Source organism: Mustela nivalis (genome assembly GCF_964662115.1).
Source record: "Mustela nivalis genome assembly, chromosome: 10".
Lineage (NCBI taxonomy): Eukaryota > Metazoa > Chordata > Mammalia > Carnivora > Mustelidae > Mustela > Mustela nivalis.
In genome coordinates, this window is record NC_139029.1 from 46,086,934 (window position 1) to 46,112,461 (window position 25,528).

At 42.4% G+C, this 25,528-nt stretch overlaps 1 protein-coding gene across 21 annotated transcripts in view; it reads left to right on the forward strand.

Moving 5' to 3' along the window:
• The window catches only part of FGGY (FGGY carbohydrate kinase domain containing), a 399,594-nt gene that overhangs the window by 58,938 nt on the left and 315,128 nt on the right, over window positions 1-25,528 (forward strand). For all 21 annotated transcript variants that reach the window (XM_082687728.1, XM_082687723.1, XM_082687710.1 and 18 more), the window contains one exon: window positions 10,044-10,132. In XM_082687728.1, the coding sequence (XP_082543854.1) occupies window positions 10,044-10,132 (89 nt within the window). The remainder of the gene's footprint in view (window positions 1-10,043; window positions 10,133-25,528) is intronic.

Sequence of the window (25,528 nt, forward strand, 5' to 3'; positions counted from 1 at the left end):
CTTGTAGACAGATTGTAGCATAGTCAATAAATATTTCATTTGAGAAATAAGTATTTCATGCTAATTATAGTGGAACAGATGAGAAAATTATGGTCCTTCCCTTAAAGGAGGAAATAGTCTAGTTGGAGACAGATAGGCCCCCATATAATCTGAGAAGAGTAAGGATTGCAGAGGAAACTAACCATTATTGGGGATGTACCAAGATGGGCACATTAATGTCTATAAACTCATAAAGTTGGATCCTACTAACAGAACGGTGAACTGGGCATTGCCGTGTACATACATGAGACCCGCAGAGAGTAGGCGACTCACTGGCCAGAAGAGACACAACTAAAAAGGAGAAGGACCAAGGTTTGAAGCTGAATGGGTCAGTCTCTAAGGCTCCTGCTCCTTCCTGAAGATGGAACCAAGTCATGCCTCTGACATTCTAATAATAAGAACAGTCATTTGAGAAGTGCTTACTCTGTGCCCCATGCTCTAAACGTTTCACAGACATTTGCTCATTTGTTCTCTCAACAACTCAATGGTGTAAGTAGCAGTATTGTTCTCTGTAGTTATTATAGGACAAGGAGATTGAAGTGAAGAGTGGTGAAGTAGCTTTCCCAAAGTCCCACGGCTATGAAGTGTTAAGAGCCAGGATACACACCCTTGCCTTCTGTCTCTGGAGAAGAGGCAGCAGAATGTTCAAGGCGCCTCTGTGGAGAGCAGCATATTGCATTTTCAGAACTGCCACTGCCTCAATCCATTTGGAGAATCAGGGACTGGGGTGGTGGGGAGCCGACAGGTGAAGGTGTTGAGAGATGAGGCACGAGAGGAAGCTGGAGCTGGGTCACAGAAATCATAGTTTTCAGTACCCTCTACAAAGACCTTCACAAAAGACACTAGAAGTGTTCTATGAAAGGGTTGTTTCCTGTGATGCTGAGCTAGTCCACATCCATTATAAGAGGTTATGAAGTTACGATCTCTTTCTACTAGTTGAGTTGTGAAGGGATTTCTCCGTTGTGGACCTTGTCTGTGCCTTGCAGGAAATGACAGTGGAACTTTGAACAGTGGGATATGCCTGCCCAAATAAGGCCCAGAGAAACACCAAATGGAATAGTAGAGTGTATCTGTCCTTTACTGGAAGGGGATAAGTAAATTTCACGTTGAAGGAAATTTGGGGAAGAAAGAGGAGGGTGCATCCATGTCAGGGCCAGCCTGGACCTGACGCCAGGTTGTCCTCAGGTGTCCCGGAACACTGCCCATTTGATGGAATGCTGTTCCCGCCTCAGCCCCCTCTGCAGTGGTACTTGGCAGCCATTCAGCACGGGGTTGCACTGACCCAGGAATCCAAGCCAGGAAGTGAATGAATCCATTTTCCAATTAAAATGAAACTTCTCCAAAGACCTACTCACCCCCAAGAAGAGAAATTTATCTTCCTGGCAGTCTGGCTTGGCTAGAATGTCTCTGCTCCTAAGACAGACGGTGAAAAGCCATTAACTTGAATGAGGAAAGAGAGTCTGGGACCGTTCTTATTCACAGTCTCATTCATTTATTCATTCATTCCTTATTCCCATTTCCACAAACTCCTTTTTAGCTTGTACATCTCTGCTCACTAATTTATTCATCCATTCAGCTAACATTATTCGTCATCTATAAAGCAGATACAATCCTAGGTCCTAGGAATAGAGAGACTGGAAAAAAAACCAATAGTCTCCCCCCGACTCACTGCCCCCCCCCCTTAGGGCTTTCAGTCTAATGAAGAAGACAGACCCATGAATGGTTATGACGGGAGGTGCCATATGGGGATATTCACAGAGTATTATGGGGGTGTAGCATGGGAGCACCTTACTCAGCTTAGGGGAATCAGGGAAGAATGTGTAGAGTGGGTAATACCTGAGTTGAGTACAGAATGATGAGTACATGTTGGCCAGGTTGAAGAGGGAAGAGTAGGATACACTAGGAATAAAGATGTTATGGTAAGAAAAAGCACGGTGTATGTGGGTGATTCTAGTATAGTATCTCAGAGTGATCAGAGATGAAGCTGGTAAGACATGGATTGTATATGCCATGTTAGTGAATTTTATTTTTAACTACAAAGGTAGAAAACTTTGAAGGGTACAAAGTATACTAGATTGAAAACTCTCTGTAGGTAGGAGCTGTGTGTTGTTTGTTCATTTCCCTAGCACTGAGCACAGTACCTGACATGTAGACAATACCATGTAAATACTTAATGAAGGAATGAGTGAATGATTTTTATAGTCAAATGTACATGTTATATAGGTGATTGTGTTCTAATTGGCTTTGTAGGTGGTGGGAATCAAAGGGGGTGAGATGTAAAGTTAGCTGCTGTTATCAGTTGGGGTGGTAACAAACCACCTCAAAACTTAATGGAGTGAAAAACCAACTATTTATTTACTTTGTAATTATGCAGCTTGCTGATTTGGGATGAGCTAAGATAGACGATCTTTCTGATCTCCACTCAGTCAAGAGTAGAGTAGGTTTCCCGGGTAAGATTTTGGTGTTGGCTTTGCTTAGCAATCTTGCATGTCTGGAGCCTTGACTGGGTGTTTCATTTCTGTTCCACGGGTTCTCTTGTCGTCCAGTAGGCCAGCCTGAGCTGCCTCACTAGGCAGCACTCCACCCCAAGAAGATAAGAGCCTCTGTTCAGAAGTAACAAAGTGGCACCTCTGCTCCCTTCCACTGGTCAAAGTAAATTGTAAGGCAGACCAAGTAAAGTGGTAGAGAAACAGATTGACCTTTTGATGGAGAGCTACAGGGTTATAACTGCAGAAGGCATTAATACAGGGAAAGGAAGAGTTGTGGCCACTTGTAGAGTATGCTATAGGTATGGTAGCTGTAATCTAGGCAGTGGAATGGGATGGCCTGAAAATAGGATCATTATCTAAGATACAGTGGGATGGGTAATTTTATGTGTCAACTTGACTGGGCCTCAGAGTGCCCAGACATTTGTTCAAACATCATTTTGAGTGTATCTGAGAGAGTGTTTCTGGATATGATTAACATTTGACCTGGTAAACCAAGTAAAACAGATTGCCCTCCCCAAGGTGGCCTCATCCAGTCATTTGAAGACCTGAGTAGAACAAAAAGGCTGAGCAAGGGGGAACTTCTCATACCTAACTTCCTTGAGTTGGACATTGGTCTTTTCCTGTCTTTGGACTTGGACTGGTTTTCTTTGGGTCTTGAGCTGTTGGCCTTCAGACTAGAAATTACACCATCAGTTCTCTTGGGTTTCAGGCCTTCGGACTCAGATTTGAACTTCTGGGTCTTCAGCTTGTCTGTTGCAGATTTTGGGACTTCTCAGCCTCCCTAATTGTGTGAGCCAGTCCTTATAATAATTTTCTTAATATATATGTATAAAATTTCATATATGTGAAGGATGCACACACACACACACACACACACTTATGTGTGTGTGTGTTTATTTGTTTATTTATTTATTCTCCTTTTGGTTCTGTTTCTTTGGAGAGCCCTGACTAATATTAATAGAGGATGAAGTGGTAGGGACATCTTCATCAATTAATTTGGAGCTTAAATTAGATGGATGATTGGAAGTACAAAATGAAAGAGAAGGAGAAGTAGAAGTAGATGACCCTTTGGGTACCTGCATCAACTGATATAGAAATCAAGACAGAGGAAAACATTTTGGAAAGACCACAGAGTCTGCCTTGCACATGTTGAGTTAGGGGTGTGGTGGAACATCCGGGAGGCACATTGCAGAGGAGAGTGTAGAGTTTGAGATTTGGCAGGTCATCTGACTTGTAGTTGGTTGGAACGGTGGTAGTAATGGAGAGTTCCCAGGCAGCACGTGAATGGTGAGGGAGGAACTTTGGTGTATATCCATAAAGGGCAGCTAAGGGAAAAAGTTGCTTAAGAAGTAGAAAAGCAATGAGAAGGGCTTCAAGGGATCCAGGAGAATGAATTATTAGGGAAAACCTCTCACTGGTCCAGATCTTCTGCTTTCTTTCATGTCTGTTTCAAGACTTTCTAACCCCTTCCAAGGCCTTCTCTTCATATTAGGACCCTGTCCATCCCTCCTTCCCACTGACAGTACCACACACAAAGAATTATGTTGTCTAGATCACCATCACCTCCCCCCTTTCCTCCTGGTCCTTCTGCATCTTACTATGCTTTTGGGAGGTGGGCACCTGAACTAGTCCTGGGCTCATTAGCAAGCTACATTTTAGTCTGCCTTGTACTGATCTGTGTGTAGCTTTAGGACAGTGTGCTCCCTTTCTGGGTTTTAGTTTCTCAACCTACAAGGTAAGGTTGATCATTTCTTGCCTTCCCTGCCCTACAGAATTATACAGGGCAGATGAGATCATGCATGTCAAAGTGCTTTAAAACACATGGAGCTCTATAGTAGTAACGAGGGTAAAACTTGTTGACTGATCAGGCACTCTACATTATTTCATTTATTTCCCACAACATCCTTTGAGATAGATGCTAGTAATATGGCACTTGAGGAAACTGGGGCTTAGAGAATTAATTTGCCTAAAGCTACACAGCTGTGAAGTGGTGAGGCCAGTAATCAAACTCAGGTCTGCCTGACTCCAGTGTTCTTAGAGCCCACATTCCACAGCCTTGTTTTCCTAATGCATGTGGTGGTATCATATTCCTGGCAAAGTCAGTTTTGCTAAATATGATTGGTTTTTGTGAAAATGGTTAACTTTTTTTTTTTTATGGTTGGGAAATCAAGTCTATTGTGGGTTATAAGTTTGCCTTTCTGTACAACCGTAGGGCTCTAGGGAGAGGGTGGGGAAGGATGGGTACAAATCGAGTTCCTAAAGATTAATTTAAATTATGCAATGGAATTATTTCATTTCCCAAATAAGTTCTATGATGGTATAGTTAAATAAATCCTTCTCTAATGGGGGCAATCCTGTCAATTCAGATTTTTGTTTCTTGGGTTTCATTCTCAGTAGCGGCATAGATGCTTGTTCAACTTGACCTCTAGGCTTCTGCTCACATCTCTTCCCCATGGAACCTTTTCTGGCTAATCCAACCCCGAAGCCCTTTCCCTCCTCTGAACCTTGTCTGTGATTACTCATTAGAGGCAAATATATGACCTACACAAAATATTACGATAAAGTTATGAGGCTGACTCACCAAACCTTGGTATCAGGCTCATTACATTATTGCCATACATCATCTTATTAATTACCTTTTCCTTTTGTGCACATCTTTCTCCAGCCCTGCTGTCATTTTCTTTTGAAAAGGCCTGACTTTAAATTTCTTTATAACTCCCGAAACTTTTTCCCTTTTTATTTTTTTATTTTTTTATTTTTGAGCTGTTTTTTGCCCTCTGGGAGTCTGTCATTTTCAGGTGGATTTAGGCACATGTATATATAATTGGGATACAGCGAGGGCCTGGACGGATGCACTGAGCCGATGACATTTGAATTGGAGTTGAATCAAAGGTAGAAGTTTGGTTATGGGAGAAGGTGGGGAAGGCAATCCAAGTAGAGGCACGAGCCTCCACACAAGGTGTGGAAATGTGGAAGGAGCTTAATGCATTTGGGCACATGGAGGAAATGAGGTGAGTGCTGGCTGAAGCGTGCTAGGAGATGAGCCCGGAAGGATTCATCATTATAATGGCCGTGCTCGAGCCAGGGTGTTGAGTGTCCTGAGAGCCATGCCAAGGAGTTCAGCGATTCTAGGCCATGAGGAACTGTTGGATCATTTTAAACAAAGGAACGCAATGGTAAGTTTTCAGTTTTTAGAAAGACGCCTCTAGTAGCACAAACCTCTCCGTGTATCTGCCTGTCTGACCTGAAATATGTCTGGTGTTTGGTCTTTTCTTTGTGGATGGGAGTCTGAAACACACAGTTGTTTCATTCATTTTGGGAGGTTTCTGGCTGCAGATTATGACCCGCTCTATGTTTTCAGCATCATTTTTCTTTTCAGAATGACGTTGAGGATTACGTTTCCTACTGAAACATCTTTCTTCTCTGGCCTATCAGTCTGTGCCCTAATTTGGAGTCTTGGACGTAGAGTGAGGATAAGGTTTTGCTTTTTCATTGGAAGTTAAATGCTGGAAAACGACACTGTGAGGACTTGGGCTGCTCAGGCAGGATCACTCAGTGGGTGGGGAATCAGGGAGCTCTGTTTCCTCCCTTTTCTTCACTGCATGCAGCAGATACCCAGACAGAATCTCTATGCAATTCATAATAAAATCCTTGGATGATCCCATTTTAGCTGCTCCTCCCCACCTTCTCATGCTGCTCCCAGACCCTGGTGTCTTCTGACATACCCTGCAGGACTTGTTTCATATTTCCATTAGCTCTTTCAGCCTCGAGAAGCTGAAAGATACCTCCCTGCCTCCCCGGACACACAAGGAAAGGGCAAGGGAGAAAGTTACATCGCTCTGCCCCGAGGCGGGCAGGGCGGCTGCTGCCTGGCTCCAACTCTTGGATATATTGCTCTGTCCCCACCCTCTGCTGAGACCTGCAGCTGTGTGCACTTGGAGTTGTAGCCACCTCCCAAGAAATGCTGTGGTTTTATGAAGTAATAGATGATTAAAAAAAAAAAAAGTAAGAAGTTGTTCTCTTTAGCTGTTTTCAAGCCTGGGGGATTGCTTAGCTCAAAGGATTGTTATTGGAATGCAGAAGCCTTTCATGCCAAGTCATACATCCCAAATCACCACCGATTTCTTTTTTTCTTGAAAAGACTAGTTTTTGTTAGTTGCTTGGTAACCGGAAGATAGGCTTAACTCCTTCTGCACGGAGAGTGTCTGGTGTGCACTGGCTTCAGCTGTCACATGATGGGATACAGCTAAGCCTGACTAGTGTTGAGGGCCTGCTCTGGGCTTCTCCTCCCCCATTCACCCTCCGTGCATGGAAGGTATTTTTCAGTTGGTAGAAGTTAAATGAGCTGATCAGGATTGGAAGAAATCTCTGAAAGTTTTTAGTGTACAGAAATGTGTTTTGTTTGTTTTCTTCAGTAAAGAATGGCAGTGGCTTCTATCATGATGTTTCCCAGAGGCCAAACCCCACATTTCTGATGGGTCCCGGAGCCTCAGGATGGTGACTGTGGTGCAGTGGGAGAAACGAACATTCACTTTAGAGCTAGAAGTCCTATGTGACTTTAGCCTAAGCCCTGTCTGAAACTGGATTGTGTATTCACCTACACACCTCTGAACCGCCCTGAGAATCACATGAGATGAGGTGTGTGGGGGCTCTCTTGTGAGCTGCGGAGGAATATAGGAAAGATAGTGACAGGCCCGATGGTTAAAAAAATAGAATTAATTCAATAAGATTGAGCCCCTCAGCTGGGACTGTGTACTGGCTGGGGAGTGGAAGGGAAGGAGAGATTTTCCCCACAGAATTGCATTAAAAATCCATGCATGGGGCTACATGCTCTTGGCCCACCCGGCATCTGATGACAATGCACTTGTGCATCATGTGGCCCAACATGAGAACAGCATGGGATCCTTACATACAGTCTGTCAGCATCTCAGAGTGAGAGATCAGGCATCAGGAGACATTCCTTCTCATCCCTGCAAACTCTGCCCCCTTCTCTTTGCTGGCTAATCTCCAGACTGCTTTTAGAGAAAGCAGGGACCAGACTGCTCTCTCTTCCTCCAAGACCACGTGTGTTCTTAAGGATACCTCATGTTTCTAATTAGATGCTTCTGGTTTCTCATCCGATAGACAGACATTGGACTCGGGTCTGTGGCTTTGGTAGGTGAAGCTGGCCTGGTCTCAAGAAGAAATGACATTCCCTGGCTTCCTCAAGCTTCCTATTGCAGTGTGTCTCTTCTTGTCAAGAAGCTTGAAGTTCTCTTGGAGACATTTGCTCAGGTCCCATTGTCCACGGTGGCTGTCTGCTTGGCTCCAGGCTGTCCAGACTGAAAGCTCTCATTATGCGAAATCCTTAATGGCCGTATACAAGATCTAACAGAAGCAGTTGTTTTCAGAGTTTAGGAATCTTGTTCAGCTTTGGCTTGAAGCGCTGGTTGTTGCTGCTGTGGTTTAGCCATTCATTTCTAGTGACCAGCCCTGGATTCCTGGAGCCCGTGGAAGGAGGCTACCTTTTCTCCTTCTCCCTAGAAACTGATCACTGAGACCACAGAGCACAGGGAAAGAGATGTCAGGGACTGCCCTGAAGAAGGCAGACTGCTAGGTTGACTCACACAGCCTCAAAGGCTACCATTTTCCTGATTGTGACCCTGTTAGGGCCTGAGGACACCACTAGTTTATAGATGGGATAGGCACATTTAGTCAGCTCTAAGTCTTGCCTTGTTTGTCATGAACACGTATGGGTATTCAAAGAGAAGCCTAGCTCTTTCTAGATGTAAGCTCTCACCTCAGTGCTTAGGAATTTAAAACAAATAACAGTAATGGAAAATGGGCTTCACACTGTCATTTACTGCTGAACCCTTTTGATATTACTATTGTTTGAATGGGACCCCGGACCTGGGATTATATTTTTGCTGTCATGCACATTAATAGCTTATATAGTAGTGATAGGGAAGGGGGGGAAGTAGGAAGGACTCAGAGAATTTGAGGGCAAATGTAGATAAAGGCCAGTCATATGTCTATAAAGTAGATGGAATAATACTCAGAACTTTCCCTCATGCTGAGGAGATAACACAGGTGAAATCCATTTCTAGACTCTGAAGCGCGCCTCAAATGAAAAGTTGGAAGGTGAAAGTGAGAGGTTGTCTAGTTGTTCAGCAAATATTTAATGAGTGTCTGCTGTGTGTCACCCTCTCACAGATTCTAGAATATCTCTCTTGTGGATCTTCTTCACTGTGGCCCTAAGGTTCCCCAAGATACTCTTGTGCTTATGATACATTCCTTTTATTGTAGCCTCTTGGGAAGGGAATAATTGAAACCAGGACTTGGAGAGTTGCCTGGTTGGTAGGAAACCTTTCTTGCTACTGCTTCTGTCTGCTTTACTCTTCTCTTTGTGAAGTTCTACTTCTCTAGGTACTTGGCAGAAAATGTCCACTTTACAGTTTCCAGGTTTATCTCCCCTTATTCATAGGCAGAAATTAAATGACTCCATTTGGATCCTGAGTAGAAGGATCCTGACTGGCTCAGTTAGGTCACATGTCCATCCCTGGTCCAGTTAAATGTGTAAGGAGGACTGGAGTCTGGTAGCTTCTGCCTCATGGCTAACCGTCCAGTCCTGTGGAGGGGAGGAGAGGAGAGAGTTGTGGGGTATATCATAGTCCATAAGCCCGACAAGGTCCTCGACATTGTAGAGCTTATGTTCTCGCAGTAAAGAAAGATGGTACAGAAATAATTGCGGGGTGATGTGGGTTATATGCGACTCAGACCTACCCCGAGTGGGAGATCCTGGAAGGCTTCTTCAAGGAAGGGTGGATAGGGTTAACCAACAGGGGCAGGTCATATGGACCCCGGGAGGCAACAGGGTGGTGGGTGAGGAATCAGTGTCCTAGGCAGAGGTGGCAGAGGGAAGAAAAAGCCCAATCGCAAGAAAAAAATCTGACCACACTGGCAATGTGGAAGACACTGGAAGAAACAAACATTTAGGTATTTTATAAGAATAATTTGGGTATGTGCCATTCTCTTTGGCTCAGACTGGACGTTCTTTGAAGGCAGGGACCAACTGTTCTCCTGCCTTTGGAACCCGTTGATGTGGGGAGAATTCTGCATGGCGGAACACATTCCATCTCATGGGGTAGTTTCTTAGTGCAGTTTTCTTCCCAGCTGATGACCGTTCAGCTTTGAAATCTTGCTGTGTGTCTTGAAGTGTATTCTGTGACCCCTCCATGGGAAGATGGATTGCACACCCTCACAGAGTGTGCTCCTTCCCCCTCCAGACCGGCCAAGGGGATAAAAGGGAAATGATGGTCATTTTTAGAAGGATCAATAATTGCCAATTTTTCTTTCCTGTATAGGTACTATACATACCATCCCTGCCCTGCCCCCGGCCCCCAGCCCCTGAACAGATGTTTTATGGGACATTGTTGGCTGTGCTTTTGTTTTGAAAAATTTGAAACATTATTGAAAGAGGGGAGGGATAGGGGAAAAAGGCCCATAATTGATTCTAATATATATTTAATTTGGCAGAACTTGAGAGAGACGTGCTGGGATAAGGCGGGACATTTCTTTGATCTCCCAGACTTCTTATCGTGGAAGGCAACAGGTGTCACAGCACGGTATGTTAATTACAAGTTGGATTTTATTTGCGTTCATCCATTCTCGGGTGTCTGTATATATATTGCTTTCTTAACTCGCTTTGACTGGACGTACTGTTTGTACATCTGCATGCGATTTTGCATACTTGAAACATCTTGAATCCATCTTTCACCTCCACTGCACATGCCCAAACACCATTGTTCCTACGAGGCCTGGAATGTTGGTGTCCAAGGTGAAGACCATTCATTAAAATTGGACACATTTGAAGGAGACGTGAACAGTCCATCATGAAATGTGACCATTTTCCCAAAGGCACTTTTTACATGATGAATAAAAGAGTTTTGGGGGGCCCTAAAATGAAGGGAAGAGATCTGTTTTCCGAGGAAGCTGATTTTAACTGGATGAGTGTGTTGCTTTTTATGTTAATGTACCTGAATCATTGCAGAGTGTAGAGGTCTATATGTTGAAGTCACAATATTTTTCCATAAATTGTGAATGTTATAAATGCGTATGTGCTACATGGCAGAGACAATTTAAGATATACTTGGTGTGAGGTAGCAGCTGCTATAATTAACAGAGTGGCTGTGTGTGTGTGTGTAGAGACAGGTTGAACATGAAATCTCAAAGTCTGCAAGTCTGTTGTCATCCTGACAACAGGTTTCAGGGGATACCCATGAGAGACAGCAGGACGGGGAGGGGTTTTCTCATCTTGAAAATGATTTAGATAATCTGTATTGAACAGATCTGTGAAGAAGAGGATCATTTCTCAGAGGACAGGTAAGCCTGTATAAATACATATTTGGACCTTTTCTTGATAAGAGTTGATAAGAGTTCAGCCTGAGAGGCTTCCAGAAAGGAGATAGTAGAGGACGTGTTTCACAAGCACGCCATTCTTCATGTGATTATCCTCCCCTGCCGCCTGGGAAAATATCATTAGCCGCCCGTCTCAGGGTAGTGGGGACCCATGCATAAACATGACCTCTGCACACCCCAGCTACTTAGCCCGCCAGTGGGATCAGGCTCTGGTGGGGGTGTGTGTGCCTGAGCTTTACCACAGATGGTACAGTTAGTCACTGTTGTACTGCTGTCACCAATGGGGATGTCAGGGTGTGGGTGAAGATCTCATCTAGGGCATTCTTCTTGTGGTGTGACATTGTCTAACGTTATTACTAGAGGGACCTTTTTTTTCTACCTTTGTGCAATAGTGGAAGAAATATTTCCATCATTTTAGCCAAATGGACCTATCAATCAAAGCATTGCTAATAGTGTGGGTGTTGGCAATACCCCATTGGCCCACAAAATTTGAGGGCAAAATAGAACTGTAGGGGCATCTGGGTGGCTCAGTCAGTTAAGTGTCTGCCTTCAACTCAGGTCATGATCCCAAGATCTTGGGACTGAGCCCTGTGTTGGGCTCCCTGCTCATTGGGGGTCTGCTTCTCTCTCTTCCTCTGTGCTCTCTCTCAAGTAAATAAATAAAATCTAAAAAAAAAAAGAACTGCAGATGGAGTAGGACGACCCTTTTTTCCTTCCCTTTTTTCTTTTTCTTTTTTTTTTTTTTTTTAAAGATTTTATTTATTTATTTGAGAGAGAGACAATGAGAGAGAGCATGAGCAAGGAGAAGGTCAGAGGGAGAAGCAGACTCCCCGTGGAGCTGGGAGCCCGATGCGGGACTCGATCCCGGGACTCCGGGATCATGACCTGAGCCGAAGGCAGTCGTCCAACCAACTGAGCCACCCAGGCGTCCCCCTTCCCTTTTTTCTTGAGTGTTACTCAACCCAGGGAGTTGATTTCTTCTTGCTGGTGCTGTGTAGTACTCTACTTGCATTTCCTGGTGTCAGATACCGTATTATGATAGCAAGGAGTGGGCTTTCGAAGCTAGCTCTGGCTCAGACTTCAGTGTGGTGGCATGCATGCGGACTGTGGAGTCACAGTGTGATTTGTAGTTCTCCATTCTGCCGGATGTGAGTTGTGTGACCCTGGGCATGCCCTCTCCTTCTTTGAACCTATCTTTAAAATGGGGATCATGATACCTACCTTGAATGCTTGTTGGGAGAGTCCTGTTAAAGCAGTTTTTCCAAACTAGCCTGAAGATAGGAATCGGTTGACTCATTTATTCAAAGCACAGATCCCCAGGGCCTCCAATTTTGAGCCTACTGAACAGAATCTCCTTGGGGTACCCGGGAATGTATAGGTTAAACAAGTACTCCAGGAGGCTATATATGATCAGGTAGTTTTGGACAACATTGCTTAACAGAATATACAGGGAAGTGATGTATGACTCTAAGGTACTTCTCACCTGTGAGGGGTTGGAAGTATTTAAAAACTTCTAGTGAACTCGGTAAATTTAAAAACGAGCTTCTTTCTGGCCTATCAGAATGTGCTTGGGGGCTCCCATCCCCACCCACAACAATCCAAAACCCTCAGGAAACAGAAGGTTTACTTTTCAGAAATGATATATTGGCTGTCCAGTCTTCCTTGCCATTTTTTTTTTTTTCTTACTGGCTATGACACTCATGACTCGTTCTGTTTTCATTAGTACGAATCTGCAATCCCACGTTCATCTGCCCATTGCCCCGGAGTCATGAGCACCTTTAGAGGCCTTTTCTCCAGCGTCTCTCTCCTCGAGCAGAGACTGGTGGCCTTGGGGACCAGGTGCAGAGTTTCTCTTGCGAGGTGGCTGCCCTCCCCCTGGAACCCCTGGCTCTTACCCCTGTCTTTCTCTCCTATTGATTCCTTACTCTCTCCATTCCTTATCCCTTCTCTGTTTCAACCTGCACAGTGAGGATGAAACAAGTAAGCCCTCTGTGCTTTCTCACATGTAGAATTAGGACAATGACAGCACCCAGTCTGGGGTGTTACAGTGTGAGCTGATAAGGTAACAGAGGAACTTCCAACACACTGCTGAGAAATTTTTTGAAGGAATTCGCTATTTTATTTAGTTCCCCTTCTCTATGGGTTTTGGCAGGGGATCTTTGCATTACGTTTCTTGCATAGTGGAAAGAGGGAAATCCTGGTAGTCAGACACACCTGGGCTCAGTATTCTCCGACATGTACTGTCTATGAGAACCTGGAGTGAACTAGTTCCACCACTAAGCCTCAGGTCCTCATCTGGATGTGTTCTCTTAGGATCACTGAGGGAGTTAGAGGTGCTGTGCACCCAGTGCAGCAACAGTGCATGGTTCTTTTAATGAAAAATCCCCATTGTCTGTCTCCTTTTCTAGAATAAGTGTGAGTTTGAATGAGCTAATACCAAAAAACTTGGGGCAGTGAAACATAAACTTGGCATCGTCTGGGCTAAGGAGAGGTTCAGATTTGGTGTTTATTTGGCTCTTACTGAGATTGTTGTGTTTGGGAGGCTTTGGGGAAATGAGTGCCAGTAAAACTAGAGGGTGTTTTTTTTTTCTTTCTTTCTTTTTTCGCTTTTTATTATTCTAGTGGAGTCAAGGCTAAAGAGTGATCAGATTTCACCTTGTCTTAAAGCTTTCAGACTTGTTTTTGGCAATGACATTGTGTAAGAAGTCTTCCTCCTCCTCCTCCTCCTCTTCCCGTTTGGCTTTACCCTCCCCATATTGTCCACCCACCTTTAGTTATTGTTCTCATTCCCCTAAATTTGGTAGCTTCCCTTGTGTGTCTGGGTCACCGAGCAAGTCACCACCTGGCCTATGATTAATTTGTAATTCAGCTCCATTCTTTACATTTTAAGAATGAAAATAATGATTGCTATTTTTGTTACTCATAATAATGTGATCGTTATCATTTTCAGGCTCCTTCTCTCTATCTGTGCTAAGCATATTAGCAGATGTGAACCCCATTAGCCCTCATGACCATTGGTTAAAGCAGGTGGTGTTGCCACCATTTTGCAGTTCAGAAGCTGAAGCTGGATGCTTCAGCTGGAAGCTGAAGCAGTTCTAACCCTTGAGTGGGTCACTACCCAGAATTTTAGTGACGTGACAAATGGGAAGTCAGCAATTTCAACAATGCAGTTTTATATCATCAGACAAAAACATAGTCTCATATATATATAAATCCTCCCTCTAAAGAGATTTAAGAAGACTGATAATAGGATAAGATTAAAAGTGATAAAATATGTATGAAAAATCACAAAGGAGTGAAAATATTACTAGAGCAACTGAGGTGAAGGTATGAACTTTGTAAAAGCTCTAAGATTCTTCATAATTACTAATAGATTTGTATCCAAGCTTCCTAGTGGCCAAAGCAAAGATTAGAGCATTATCAAGATTAACTGAGTAAACAGATAAGAACCTCACTGCCTCTCAGAAGTAGAACTCAGTTTCTAACACTGGAGGCTAAGAGAAATTTCTCCTGGTTGGCAGTAGTCTTTAAATTATTTAAAAATGTGACCTATTAAATTTAATTATAATTCCCAGTATACTTTTTATTTTAAAACAGTTTTAGATTTGTAGAAAAGTTGTGAAGACAGTATAGGAGAATTTCTAAATATTTGACACCCAGTTTCCCGTATTATTAGTATCTTACATTAGTATGGTACCTCTGTTACAATTGATGGACCAATATTGAGACATTATCATTAATTAAATTCCATACTCTATTTATATTTTACCTAATGGCCAGGATCCTATCCAGGATACCATAAATGTACATGGTTTAGTGATATCTCCTTAGGCTTTTCTTGGCTGTGACAGTTCCTGATGACCTTGACAGTTTCAAAGAGGACTAGTCATGTGTATTGTAGTAGGTCCCTCTAATGGAATTTGTCTGATGTTTTCCTCATGATGAGGCTTGGATAGTATGTTTTCGGTAGACCACAGTACTGTTCTCATCATATCATATCAAGGGTACATGCTGTCAGTATGACATCATGTTGATGTTGACTTTGATCACCTGGCTAAGGTATTGTTTGTTAGATTTTTCCATCCATAAGTTACTCCTCTCCTCCTTCTAGATGGTGCTTTTTGGAAGGAAGTCAGCATGCACAACCCACATTTCCAGGAGCAGGGAGTTATGCTTCACTTCCTTGAGGGTGGAATATCTACATATAGTATTTTGAATTATTCTATATGGGAGATTTGTCTGTTTCCAATTCACTTATTTTTATTTCTTTGGACTTAAAGAAGTTGATGGCCAGGCTCTTTAAGCATAAAGGACACATTGATAAGTTTTCTTTAGAACGTACATGTTAGACACTTGAAGTAATGAGCACTTGGTGTTATATGCAAGTGTTGAATCACTAAATTCTACCTCTGAAACTAATAATACATTGTATGTTAATTAAATTGAATTTAAATAAAAAAGAAGTTACATGTTAAAATTTCTGAGATTTTTCTATGGCACATGAGAAAAGAGGGCTGATTTAATATCGCAGGTTGATTTCCCCCTTAGATTTCTTTATATGTTTATTTATTTTCCTTCCCTTTCCTCTCCATTACGGTGTATAGTTGTTTAAATTGTCAGTTTTCTGTCTTCTACTTTAAAGAGATGAATTTTATGGTTTTAAGAAACAAATCCCTTTTAAAATAGCAAGTATTTTCCTGATTTGCATTCTTTTCTTATGTTTTGAGTTTATAGTAGATATTTTTGTACTGTTATTTTTTTTTATGGTTATTTGCCAGTCTGTCAGGAGAAGATTCTGGTCAGGTTATTGATCCAGACCTGTAATTATTTTCCAGACATAATCTCCAGGATCTCAAAAATAGTGTCATATTTAGACTTTTATTCTACTGTGTTTTTGTTCTTTAAAAAATTATAAATCTACTTTGTGTAATTTGTTTTTTACTTCATGTAGTATTCTATTTTCCATATCATTAAATATTATCTGAAAACATGTTTTTGATACCAGTATAATACTTAAAATAATTTTGATATCTGTATAATATTCTACGCTATGTTAGCATAATGTCTTTGTCAATTTCGCCAAGTTTTTAGGATTAAAATGGTAGCTTATTTTATTTTATTTATTTTTTAAGATTTTATTTGAGAGAGAAAGCATGCACAAGTGAGAGAAAGTGAGGGAGAGAGAGAGAGAGCGCGTGCATGAGCAGTGGCCAGGGCAGAGGGAGAGAGAGCCAAGCAGACTCCCCGCTGAGCAAGGAGCCCAACACAGGACTTGATCCCAGAGCCATAGGATTATGACTCCAGCCAAAGGCAGACGTTTATCTGACTCAGCCACTCAGGCATCCCCAAAATGGTATATTATTTTAATTTCCATTTTTAACTATTAAATGCAGTTTATTTTTCAAATGTTTAGCAATCACTGGTTTTATTAGTTTATGTCATTGTCAGTTATTGTGTCCATTAGTATTATAAATGTCCATTACTAATATTTATATTGGGTTTTGGTGAGAACTCTGTATTATCTATCAGATGCACTGAATTTTTGTTTTGGTATTTTCCCCAGGTGTTATTTTCAAGAAAAATTAAAACCTACAGGAAAGTGTAGAGAGAATGGCATATTGAACGCCGTATCTTTACCTATGTTCCTCCACATTTTGTTCCATTTGTGTCTCAAGTGCTGTCTTACAAATGGTTTTGCTAAACCATCTGTAAATGAGCTGAATCACCTACGTCCTCCTAAATTCTGCAGTGTGAACACCTAAGAGAACTAACCTTCTCCTGTGTAACCACAGTGTTATCACTGCACTAAGAACAATTAACACTGATGTTCTTTATTTGAATTCCTAACAGATATTCCTGTTGTTAAGGGTTCGAAGTATCACTCACTCTTGATTGCCACTTGGCTTCTGACTGATAGAGACGACATAAAAAAGCATATTAGCTAAATGAAGTATGGAAACTACCTTGTTATTTCAGAAAATGACAGTCTAGCCTCTAATGTGTAGAGCTTCTGGTATATTGAATGGTGAATGCAGCTCAGAAGTGAGCTGAACTGAACTGAACTGAACTGAATGTATATGGGGGAAGGAAGACCAGTTATGTCAACCAGCTCTCTAGTTAAGGAACTGAGTCCATGACCGTAGACCCTGCTCAGGTGTGCTTACCTGAAGCCAAAGCGTGCTGGTTGTAATTGGACACAGAAAGGAAAGAGTGCACTTTTCTTCCTTTTTTTTTGAAGATCTTTGTTTCTTTCTTTGACACAGTGAGCACAAGCAGCAAGGAGGGGCAGAGCAAGAAGGCAAAGCAGACTCCTCTGCTGAGTAGGGAGCCAGACGTGGGTTCATGACCTGAGTTGAAGGCAGATATTTAACTGACTGAGCCACCAGGCTCCCTGGAAGGATTGTGTTTGATGTTGTTCAAGGCATGGCTTGTCACCTGTCTTTCACAGAGTAACCCTTAAAATGTGGCTTAATATATCCCAGTCTCTCAGCCATCAGATGAGCCCTTACCCTTTTGGGGAAAATTAAGGGCATGGGGTGGGAAGTCCTCTGTGCTTCCTCTGGTGCTACTCTGCGTGAAGAGAGCAGGCTGGGTGGCAGTCTCATCCTGAGGGCTGAGACAGCGGCATGGCAGAAGAAAGGAGACACTTCCACTCCAGTATCTGCCTTTGGTGACATGCCTGAGACCCATGCCCCTTACTTAGTACTTTACTTCTTGATTACCTTTTATAGTGGTATATAAGATAAGATAAGACTGATTAAAAAAAAAAGTTTTGTCGAGGTATAATTCACAGCCTATGTAAGTCACCCATTTAAAATCTATAGTTCATTGCTTTTGATAGATTACATTATTAAGTTTTATAAATTGTAAAAATAAGTATAGCATAAAAGTCACCATTTCAACCGTAATTGAAGTATATAGTTCAGTGGCGATAATTACATTCGTGGTGTTGGACAACCATTACCACTGTTTGTTTTCAAAATTTACTCTTCTCCCCAAACAAAAACCTGTAGCCTTTAAGCAGTAGCTCCCCATTCCTCTCTTCCCCCAGCCCTGGTAACCTCTAATCTGCTTTCTGTCTCCATGAATTTGCTTACTCTAGATACTTCATAGAAGTAGGATCATACAATATTTGGTTTCTTTGGTCTGGCTTATTTTACTTAGCATTGCACTTTCCAGATTCATCCATGTTGTAGCCTGTGCCAGAATTTCCTTTTGGTGGCTGAAGGATACTGCATTGTATTCATATACTACATTTTGCTTTTCCATCATTTGTTGATGAACCCATGATGGATGATTGGGTTCTTTCTTCCTTTTGGCTATTGTGAATAATGTAGTAAGGGTTGACTCTAAGTATCCATTTGAGTCAGCTTTCATTTCTAGTGGGTATATACCTAGGAGTAAAATGGTTGGGTCATACGGTTAATCTGCATTTAGCGTTTTGAGGAATTACCAGCTTTTTTGGTAGTGGCTACACCATTTTACATTTCCACCAGCAGTGTTTGGGGATGCCAGTTTTTCTGTCTCTTCACTAATACTTTATTTCCTTTTGTCTTTCTTTCTTTCTTTCTTTTTTATCATGGACATCCTTGTAACTGTAAATTCTCATTATGACTTAAGGCTTGATTTTTTTAATGTTAGAAATCTGAATGAAAGTAAAATTGATGGAATTTAAATCATCCTAGAGATAACATTTTTTTGGCCAGACCTTAGTTGAAACTGGATAAGGATACTCGAGGAGTGCTATAAAATTAAATAGTTCTGGTCGGGGGGGGTCACAGTTGTTCTTGACATGACGAATGCTGAGGCTCTTTGACTTGCATTATTTTATGACTGTACTGAAGATGATTTCCAGAACAACGGTATAAAACAGTGCTTCTGGGTTCTAGGAAGAATGATTCAGCCATCTTCTCACATCATCTTATTTTTTAGTGTATCTCATAGTGCTGAGAAATGGCCTGTAAATATTAGCTTTCCTTTGCCTTTATTCTTGGGAAGCAGGAGTGCTTTCACTCTCTAAAGAAGAAATATGATTTTAATGTCTTCACTGAGAAATAACAGACGTAATAGAAAATTAAAAAAAAAAACAGTTGCTTAAACACTTAAGTGTTCATTCTCTTCTGTAAATAAATGAGACATATGGAGTATTGAGCTCCTGTGTCAGCCCCATGAAGTCATCAAGGACCGTTGCTCTTTTGATATTTTTGCTTCACCATCCTTAGCCCTGACTTCCATTCTCAAGGTCACCCCATGGTCCAGGTTGGGTGCTGGAGTCTCTGTTGTCCAGTCTCCATTCTTTGTAGCAGGGAGAAGGAAGGCAGGGCTGCGTAGAAAGGATGTCCCACAGACCTGAGTCAGCCTTTTTTAAACAACATTCATAGAAGATCTACATAATACTTGTTCTCTTTGTCTGTCCTTGGCCAGTTTTTAGGTTTATGGTTATGCCAAGTTTGATTGGAGCCCAGATGAAGTAGACTTTTAGCTAGAGGCATTGGTACCTGAATGAAATTGGATTTCATTTACTACTAAAGCAAAAAAGGAGAATTAGCATGGGGTAGGTAAAAAGATAATTGCAGAATTGTCATTTCTTAGGAAATTATGTTGACCTGTATCGCAGATACCAATGTGCAGTTCATCAGTGATAGCAATCAGCAGGAGGTTGAGGATGGTGGAAATCATGGGGGAAGTGGTATATGCTTTGAAGTAACAGTAGCTCACAATTTGTCATTCATTCATTCATTCTTCACTTATTCTTTGCATATATATTAATAGAGTACCCAAGAAGTACCCTCCCTCTAATCTAGCAGCAGGTAGGTACACATTTGTTTAAACTATTCCAATGTATGTGAAGACTGGAGCCCAAAACTTCTCTCTGCCATTTATCAGCTGGGTGGGTTTGGGCAAGTGGTCTTTGGGCAAGTCATTTAATCCCTCCCAGTCCCAGGGTAGATGTCAAGAGACCACAGAAAGGTCAATATCCAGAGGCTGAAAGTCCAGATAGGCAGAAGAGGATGGAATGTTCCAGGTCTATCAGTGGAAAGGAGAGGGCTTCTCATCCATCCCTAACAGAAACACCAGAGTCTGGGCACAAATCCTCCAGGACTGGGACTTCTCCTGCCCTACACTGATGCTTGACTGTGGGATCATTGACTGTCCCTCTTTACCTGCTGCAGAAGGATGAGTTTCTTCCTTCACTTTTCATCAGTGAAATAAATCTGGACAAAAAGGGTTAAGAATCCCCACCTTTGTCCTTTGGAACAGAGGAGATAAAAATGTATGACCTTGGGTGTTTGTGTTGTGCACCCTTTGTTAAGAACCACTAGTCTGAATTTGTTCAGCGTCTGTGCACTTTTTTTTCAGCTCTCTGCTGCATACATCTAGACATAAATTTTCTATGCCTGAAAGATGATAGCCGATGTGACTGTGATTTTCCAACCGAGCAGCACTATAGCGTTTCCTTTACCTAATACTTTGCTCGTTAAGACCTTGCCTCACTTTTAGAATATAACACCATGTGCTCTTTCAGTATGGTAAAGTAGAAACACCTCTGAATATGGTTCCACATTTACAAATAGTATGATGGTGAATTCTCTGCTGGAAATGGTTTAAAACCGAAAGCGTTAAACAGACATCTCATTTTCCAGGTGACGTGACTGAACCCAGAGATGGAGTAGTGGCTAGATTTTAAAGGGCCATCCCCATATCATGAATCGCTGCAGGGTCGCTTCTGTGCCCTGAGAAGGCATCCCTCAGACGGATAGGGCGTCATGGTCCTTGTGGCATCTGACATTTTTTTCTGGTCCAGGGTGACTGCCTCTCTTGGACAATTCTCTTGTGATCTTTGCTATTGGGCCTTTGGGATATGTTGTACCTCTGTGATTCTGGGGGTCCAGTTTCAGTCGCTGATGAAAGGTATAACATTCAGTCCTAGGGGCCCATGCTACTGGAAAGGCTTGCTGGTGCCCAGGACCTATATCATGAGAAGCACAAGGTGGCATGGTTCGAAACTGGGAAGACTGGTGTCTGGCATAGCCAGGTCACCCTGGGCCCCATGGTCCTCGGTTTCTTTGTCTGTACAACTCGGTGGTTGGAGTAGGTGATCCATTCAGCCCTCCCAGGACTGAAGTTCTCAGTCTGTGAGATGTATTGGTATGGACCAAAGTCGGTCTTTGGATTCTTTCTTGAAAGTCATTCCTTTGTAAAAAGTTATTGTTAAACTCTGCAATTCAACCCTTGGGCTGGGATTTGGTGTCAGAATGCTGTATCCTATTCTTCTTTTTTTTCGTCTTCACTTCTATTTAGTTTCTCTTTTATATATACCTTATTTTTTTTCTTGTTTTCTTCATTTTCCTTTCTTCCTCTCTCTAAATTATTGTCAAGGGCCTTTGAAGAGAATTCTTAAAGGTTATTAAGAAATTGCAGTCAGGGAGTCCTTTGTTCCCAAGCCACTTAGAAGATTGCTTTGCCTTTTGTTAAATACAAAAAATTGTCAACCTGTGTCATTAAAATGTGCCAAAAACCGCATTCACCAATAAAAAGTATCAGCTCCCATTATTGCCCTGATATTATTCTTTTCAAAAGCTGAGCGCTTTCCCCAGGCTTTCTAAACAATCTTCGGCTCATTCATCTTCCTGGTTTCGTTACATTTTGAACTTCTCCGGGTCTATATAGGGTGGCAGCCTGTCTTTTAAAAATTAATGGGTTCCAAATGCCATTCAAACCTATTTCCGCCTCAACCTCCCGCTCCTCTCTCCAGCCCTGCCTGTTAGGACTCTTATATTCTGTATAAATATTGAGCTGGAGATAGTTTCTAAAGAGGTGTTTGGACTTTTAATTAACACTGACAGCCTGTCTGCTTGGGATTTTGCTCTGCTGTCTCCATGGAAAAGTCAGGCAGGTCAGTATGGAGAGGGGAGGGAGGCTCCACAGTGGATATGTTCCTGGCGGCTGGCCCCAGAGACACCGAACTCTGAGCCAACCATGAAGTCATTTTGAATTTAAGGAGTCTTGCTAATCCAAGGCAATGTGTCTTAATTTGACAAAGTAAAGGCTGCCCGATAAGCAACCCTGACTACAAGTTCTGTGAAACTGGGGGTGTCTGTAAGTTTAGATTGTGCTAGAGAAATGTGGTGATGTGGAAGAATGGGCTCATTTTCTTCTGTTTACTCCTTCTCCTACCCCATCCCCCTTTCCTCTCCGCTCCTCTCTCTCTCTCCCTCTCTCACTCACTCACTTTGGCCCAATTCAGCCCTGCAGTCTGGCCTCTGCAGTGGCTTGATGTGAAATTTGAGAAACATATGTAGTTTTCTATTTCAGGAAAATGATCTCAGGGATTGAATGTGTTTTTTTGTTGGCTGTTAAGCTCTGATCTTGCCCAGTGTGGTTTTTTGATGATGGGAAAGAGGCTTCGAAGTGCTTTTTATCAGAATTTCGTGTAATAAACCTTAAGGCTTGGTTTCTTTAGTTCCGCCCCCTCCCCCCTCCCCAGCCTGCGACTCAATGTCATCTCTTCTGGCAGAAGTGGAAAGAAGTGCACATTGTTCGTATTACAATCAATTCATTGCTGCTGGCACACATACACAAAAATGGCCACTGTGTCTGTCGTTCACAAAAGCTATTTTAAATGTAGTTCGGTGGAGGACCAGGGGTCTGCATACTGTTGCTCATAAAGGAGCAGAGATTCATGGGAGAGAAGTCTGCTTTTGTTTGGCCTTGGAAGGGCCACTATTCTTCTTTGTTCTAGAGGTGAGTGCCAACAATGGGCCTCGTTCCCTGCAAACCAAACTCCATCAACCCAGCCATGCAGAGGATGTACAGGCCAGCGTTGCTGGGGCCTGTTGGGAGAAGGGCCCAGTGGAGTCGGGCGAGTGGGCCAGAGTGAGGCTGGCGAGGGCCCTGGCTGAGAGGTGGGAAGTGAACTCAGTATTTTCCATTAGGTCCGACCTGCCCGGTGTCTGATGCATGGCTCCTGCCCTTGCAAGCATCTCCCTCAAAGGCTCCATGACCGTCCGTGGTTATCCACCAACCATGAGCTTCCTGAAGACAGTAGTGTGTGTGTTTTCATCTTTATATCTGCAGAGGGCTTGCTGAATCAACAAGAGAATGATACGCTTTGCTGGAGATCTCCTCCGGATTTGCTGGGGATGCGGAGAGGAGAGGAGATCAACCTACTCACCCTCAGACTTGGCGTGGGGAAAGGAGGGTGGAGCAGAAGAAAGCACAGGAGAGGCATCTCCAGAGGGAAGAGAGACATTCCTGGCAGTGTTATGCTATTTGATCCTTACCATATATCATTTTTATGGATGAGGAAAATCACACTCAGAGAAGTCAAGCCATGCATTCAGGATCACACAGCTACTAAGGAGCTAGATTTCCATGGTTCCCAAGCCATGCCCCTTGTTGTGGCCCATCTTACTAGCAGGGGTGCAGGATGCTAAACCCTAGTTCTTCTCACTCAGAACTTGGCTCCGCCTTCTTTTTTGTCTTGGGGTGAACTTACCACCTCTTTTAGTTCCCCAAATCTGGCATTTGTTACAGTAGGTTGGAAAAGCTTAAGAAATTTTTGGTTAGTGCCAGAGATGGGTGTCCTTTTAAGTGAATGCAGTGAACCTTAAGCTTGACCCTCACTTGCATGGGCCCTTCTGAGTGCTGGGAGTTGTTGGGAGTTGTAAAATATTTCATTTCAGGTGAGGCGAGGTTGCTGTAGGAAGTAGTTCTACCTACTACTTACTTTTCTGATCTCAGAAAAAAAAATGGGACTTTAATCCCCAAAGCTCTAGTTATTTGTTTTAATTTTTTCATATTGTAAATAATTTGTCATTACATCTGATTTAATATATATATAAATAAAATTATATATAAATAAATAAAATTATATATATATATATATATAATTTTATTTATATATTTATATATTTTTATTTTGGGGTAACTTTGTATTCCTTTTCTCAAAGAGTTCCCCTAACAGCTCCCAAACCTGGATTTGCCCTGGGTAGTGGTGTGAGAGGAAGGAAGGTGAACTGAAGAGTGGAAGGTTGAGTTCAGATTCTGAGGTAACGTGAGAGCCCAGGAATGGGTGCTGTGACCTTGAGCGAGTTACTGTCCTCTTCTGTACCTCACAGGGTTGTTCTGGGGACAGAAAGAACCGATGTGTATAGAGCTTGTAGTCCAGCTGATAAGGACTCAGTTGATGTTAGCTGCCCTGCTGCTGCTCATCTGCTTGACTCAGTCGACAGAGCCTCACACTAGTGTCTGCCATTAGAACATTGACCTTCTGGAGGGTAGAGTGCAAGGACAGCTTTAGACTTTCATTAAAAAACCTACAGATTATATCACTTTAGGCATTTATTTCTTTGCCACCTTTGACCATCTTCCAAATGGCTTCAAATAAATTTTATTACATGGAAAACTGGTGATATTTTTCCAGAATTGAGATGTGAGCTGCCTTCGTGTTCTGGCGCTCTTCATCACACACCAGCCTCCCTGCCCCATCTGACGTTCTCCTGGGTCTCTGCGCCTCTTTGTGTCCTCTTGCCTTTGCCCATACTGTTCCTTCTCTCTAGAATGTCCCTCATGCACTCTTTTCTACTTGGTGAGCTGTTGCTGTTGTTCATCCCTTAGGGTCCATGTTCCATGTCATGTTTTTTGTGAAGGCCGTCAGACTCCCCGGGACTCCTCTTTTATATACTTGACCAGTGTAGAGGTCACTGGCACTGACCCCATGTGATTGAAAATCCTCATCTAACTTTTGACTCCTCAACAACTACCAATAGGCAACTGTTGATCAGAACTTTCCTATAACATAAACAGTTGACTAACATGTATTTTATGTGTTACATGTATTATATACTGCATTCTACAAAAAAGTAAGCTAGAGAAAAGAAGGTGTTATTAAGGAAGTCACAAGGAAGATAAAATATGTTTACAGTACTGTGCTGTATTTATTGAAAAAAATCCATCGGTATATAGACCCATGCAATTCAAACCTGTGTTCATCCAGGGTCAAGGGCACTGTAGCTGTTTCTTGGAAGGCTTTGGGGGGAAGAAATGACAGTTTATTCACCTTTGCAGCCCCTGATGCAGAGTACATGAAGCCTTAGGGGCTGAGAAATTTGGGGGCATTGATTGGGAAGACTTTCTTTAATCATGCTCTTATGTCTTAGAAGTCATAATACTTTGTTCCAGAAAAGCTGGAAGGTGTTATTGCACAGATTCATGTTTTTCCATTGGTTTAGGCTCCAGTTGAAGACGTGTTCCTGACATCTGATTGATCTTCTATTTGAAATGTCTTTGTAGCCTTTTCTCTTTGCCTCCCTGCTTTTAACCTCTGATTTAAGCAGGTAACACTTGATAAACAACTATTTAAGTTGCCTTCCTCACCAGACAGTAACTTTGTGAGTACAGGACCTTGCATGTGTTTGGCCCACAGCTCCATCCTTAAGTCCTAACGCTGGAATTAGCATAGAGGAATAGTTCTAGAGGTAAAAAAAAAGTGTATTAATAATAGTATTAGTAGTTTAAACTCATTACAGTGTACTTACCATGTGCTGGCTCCTTGTGAGCCCTTCAGATATGCTCACCCTTTCCTTCCCCCCCAGTAATCC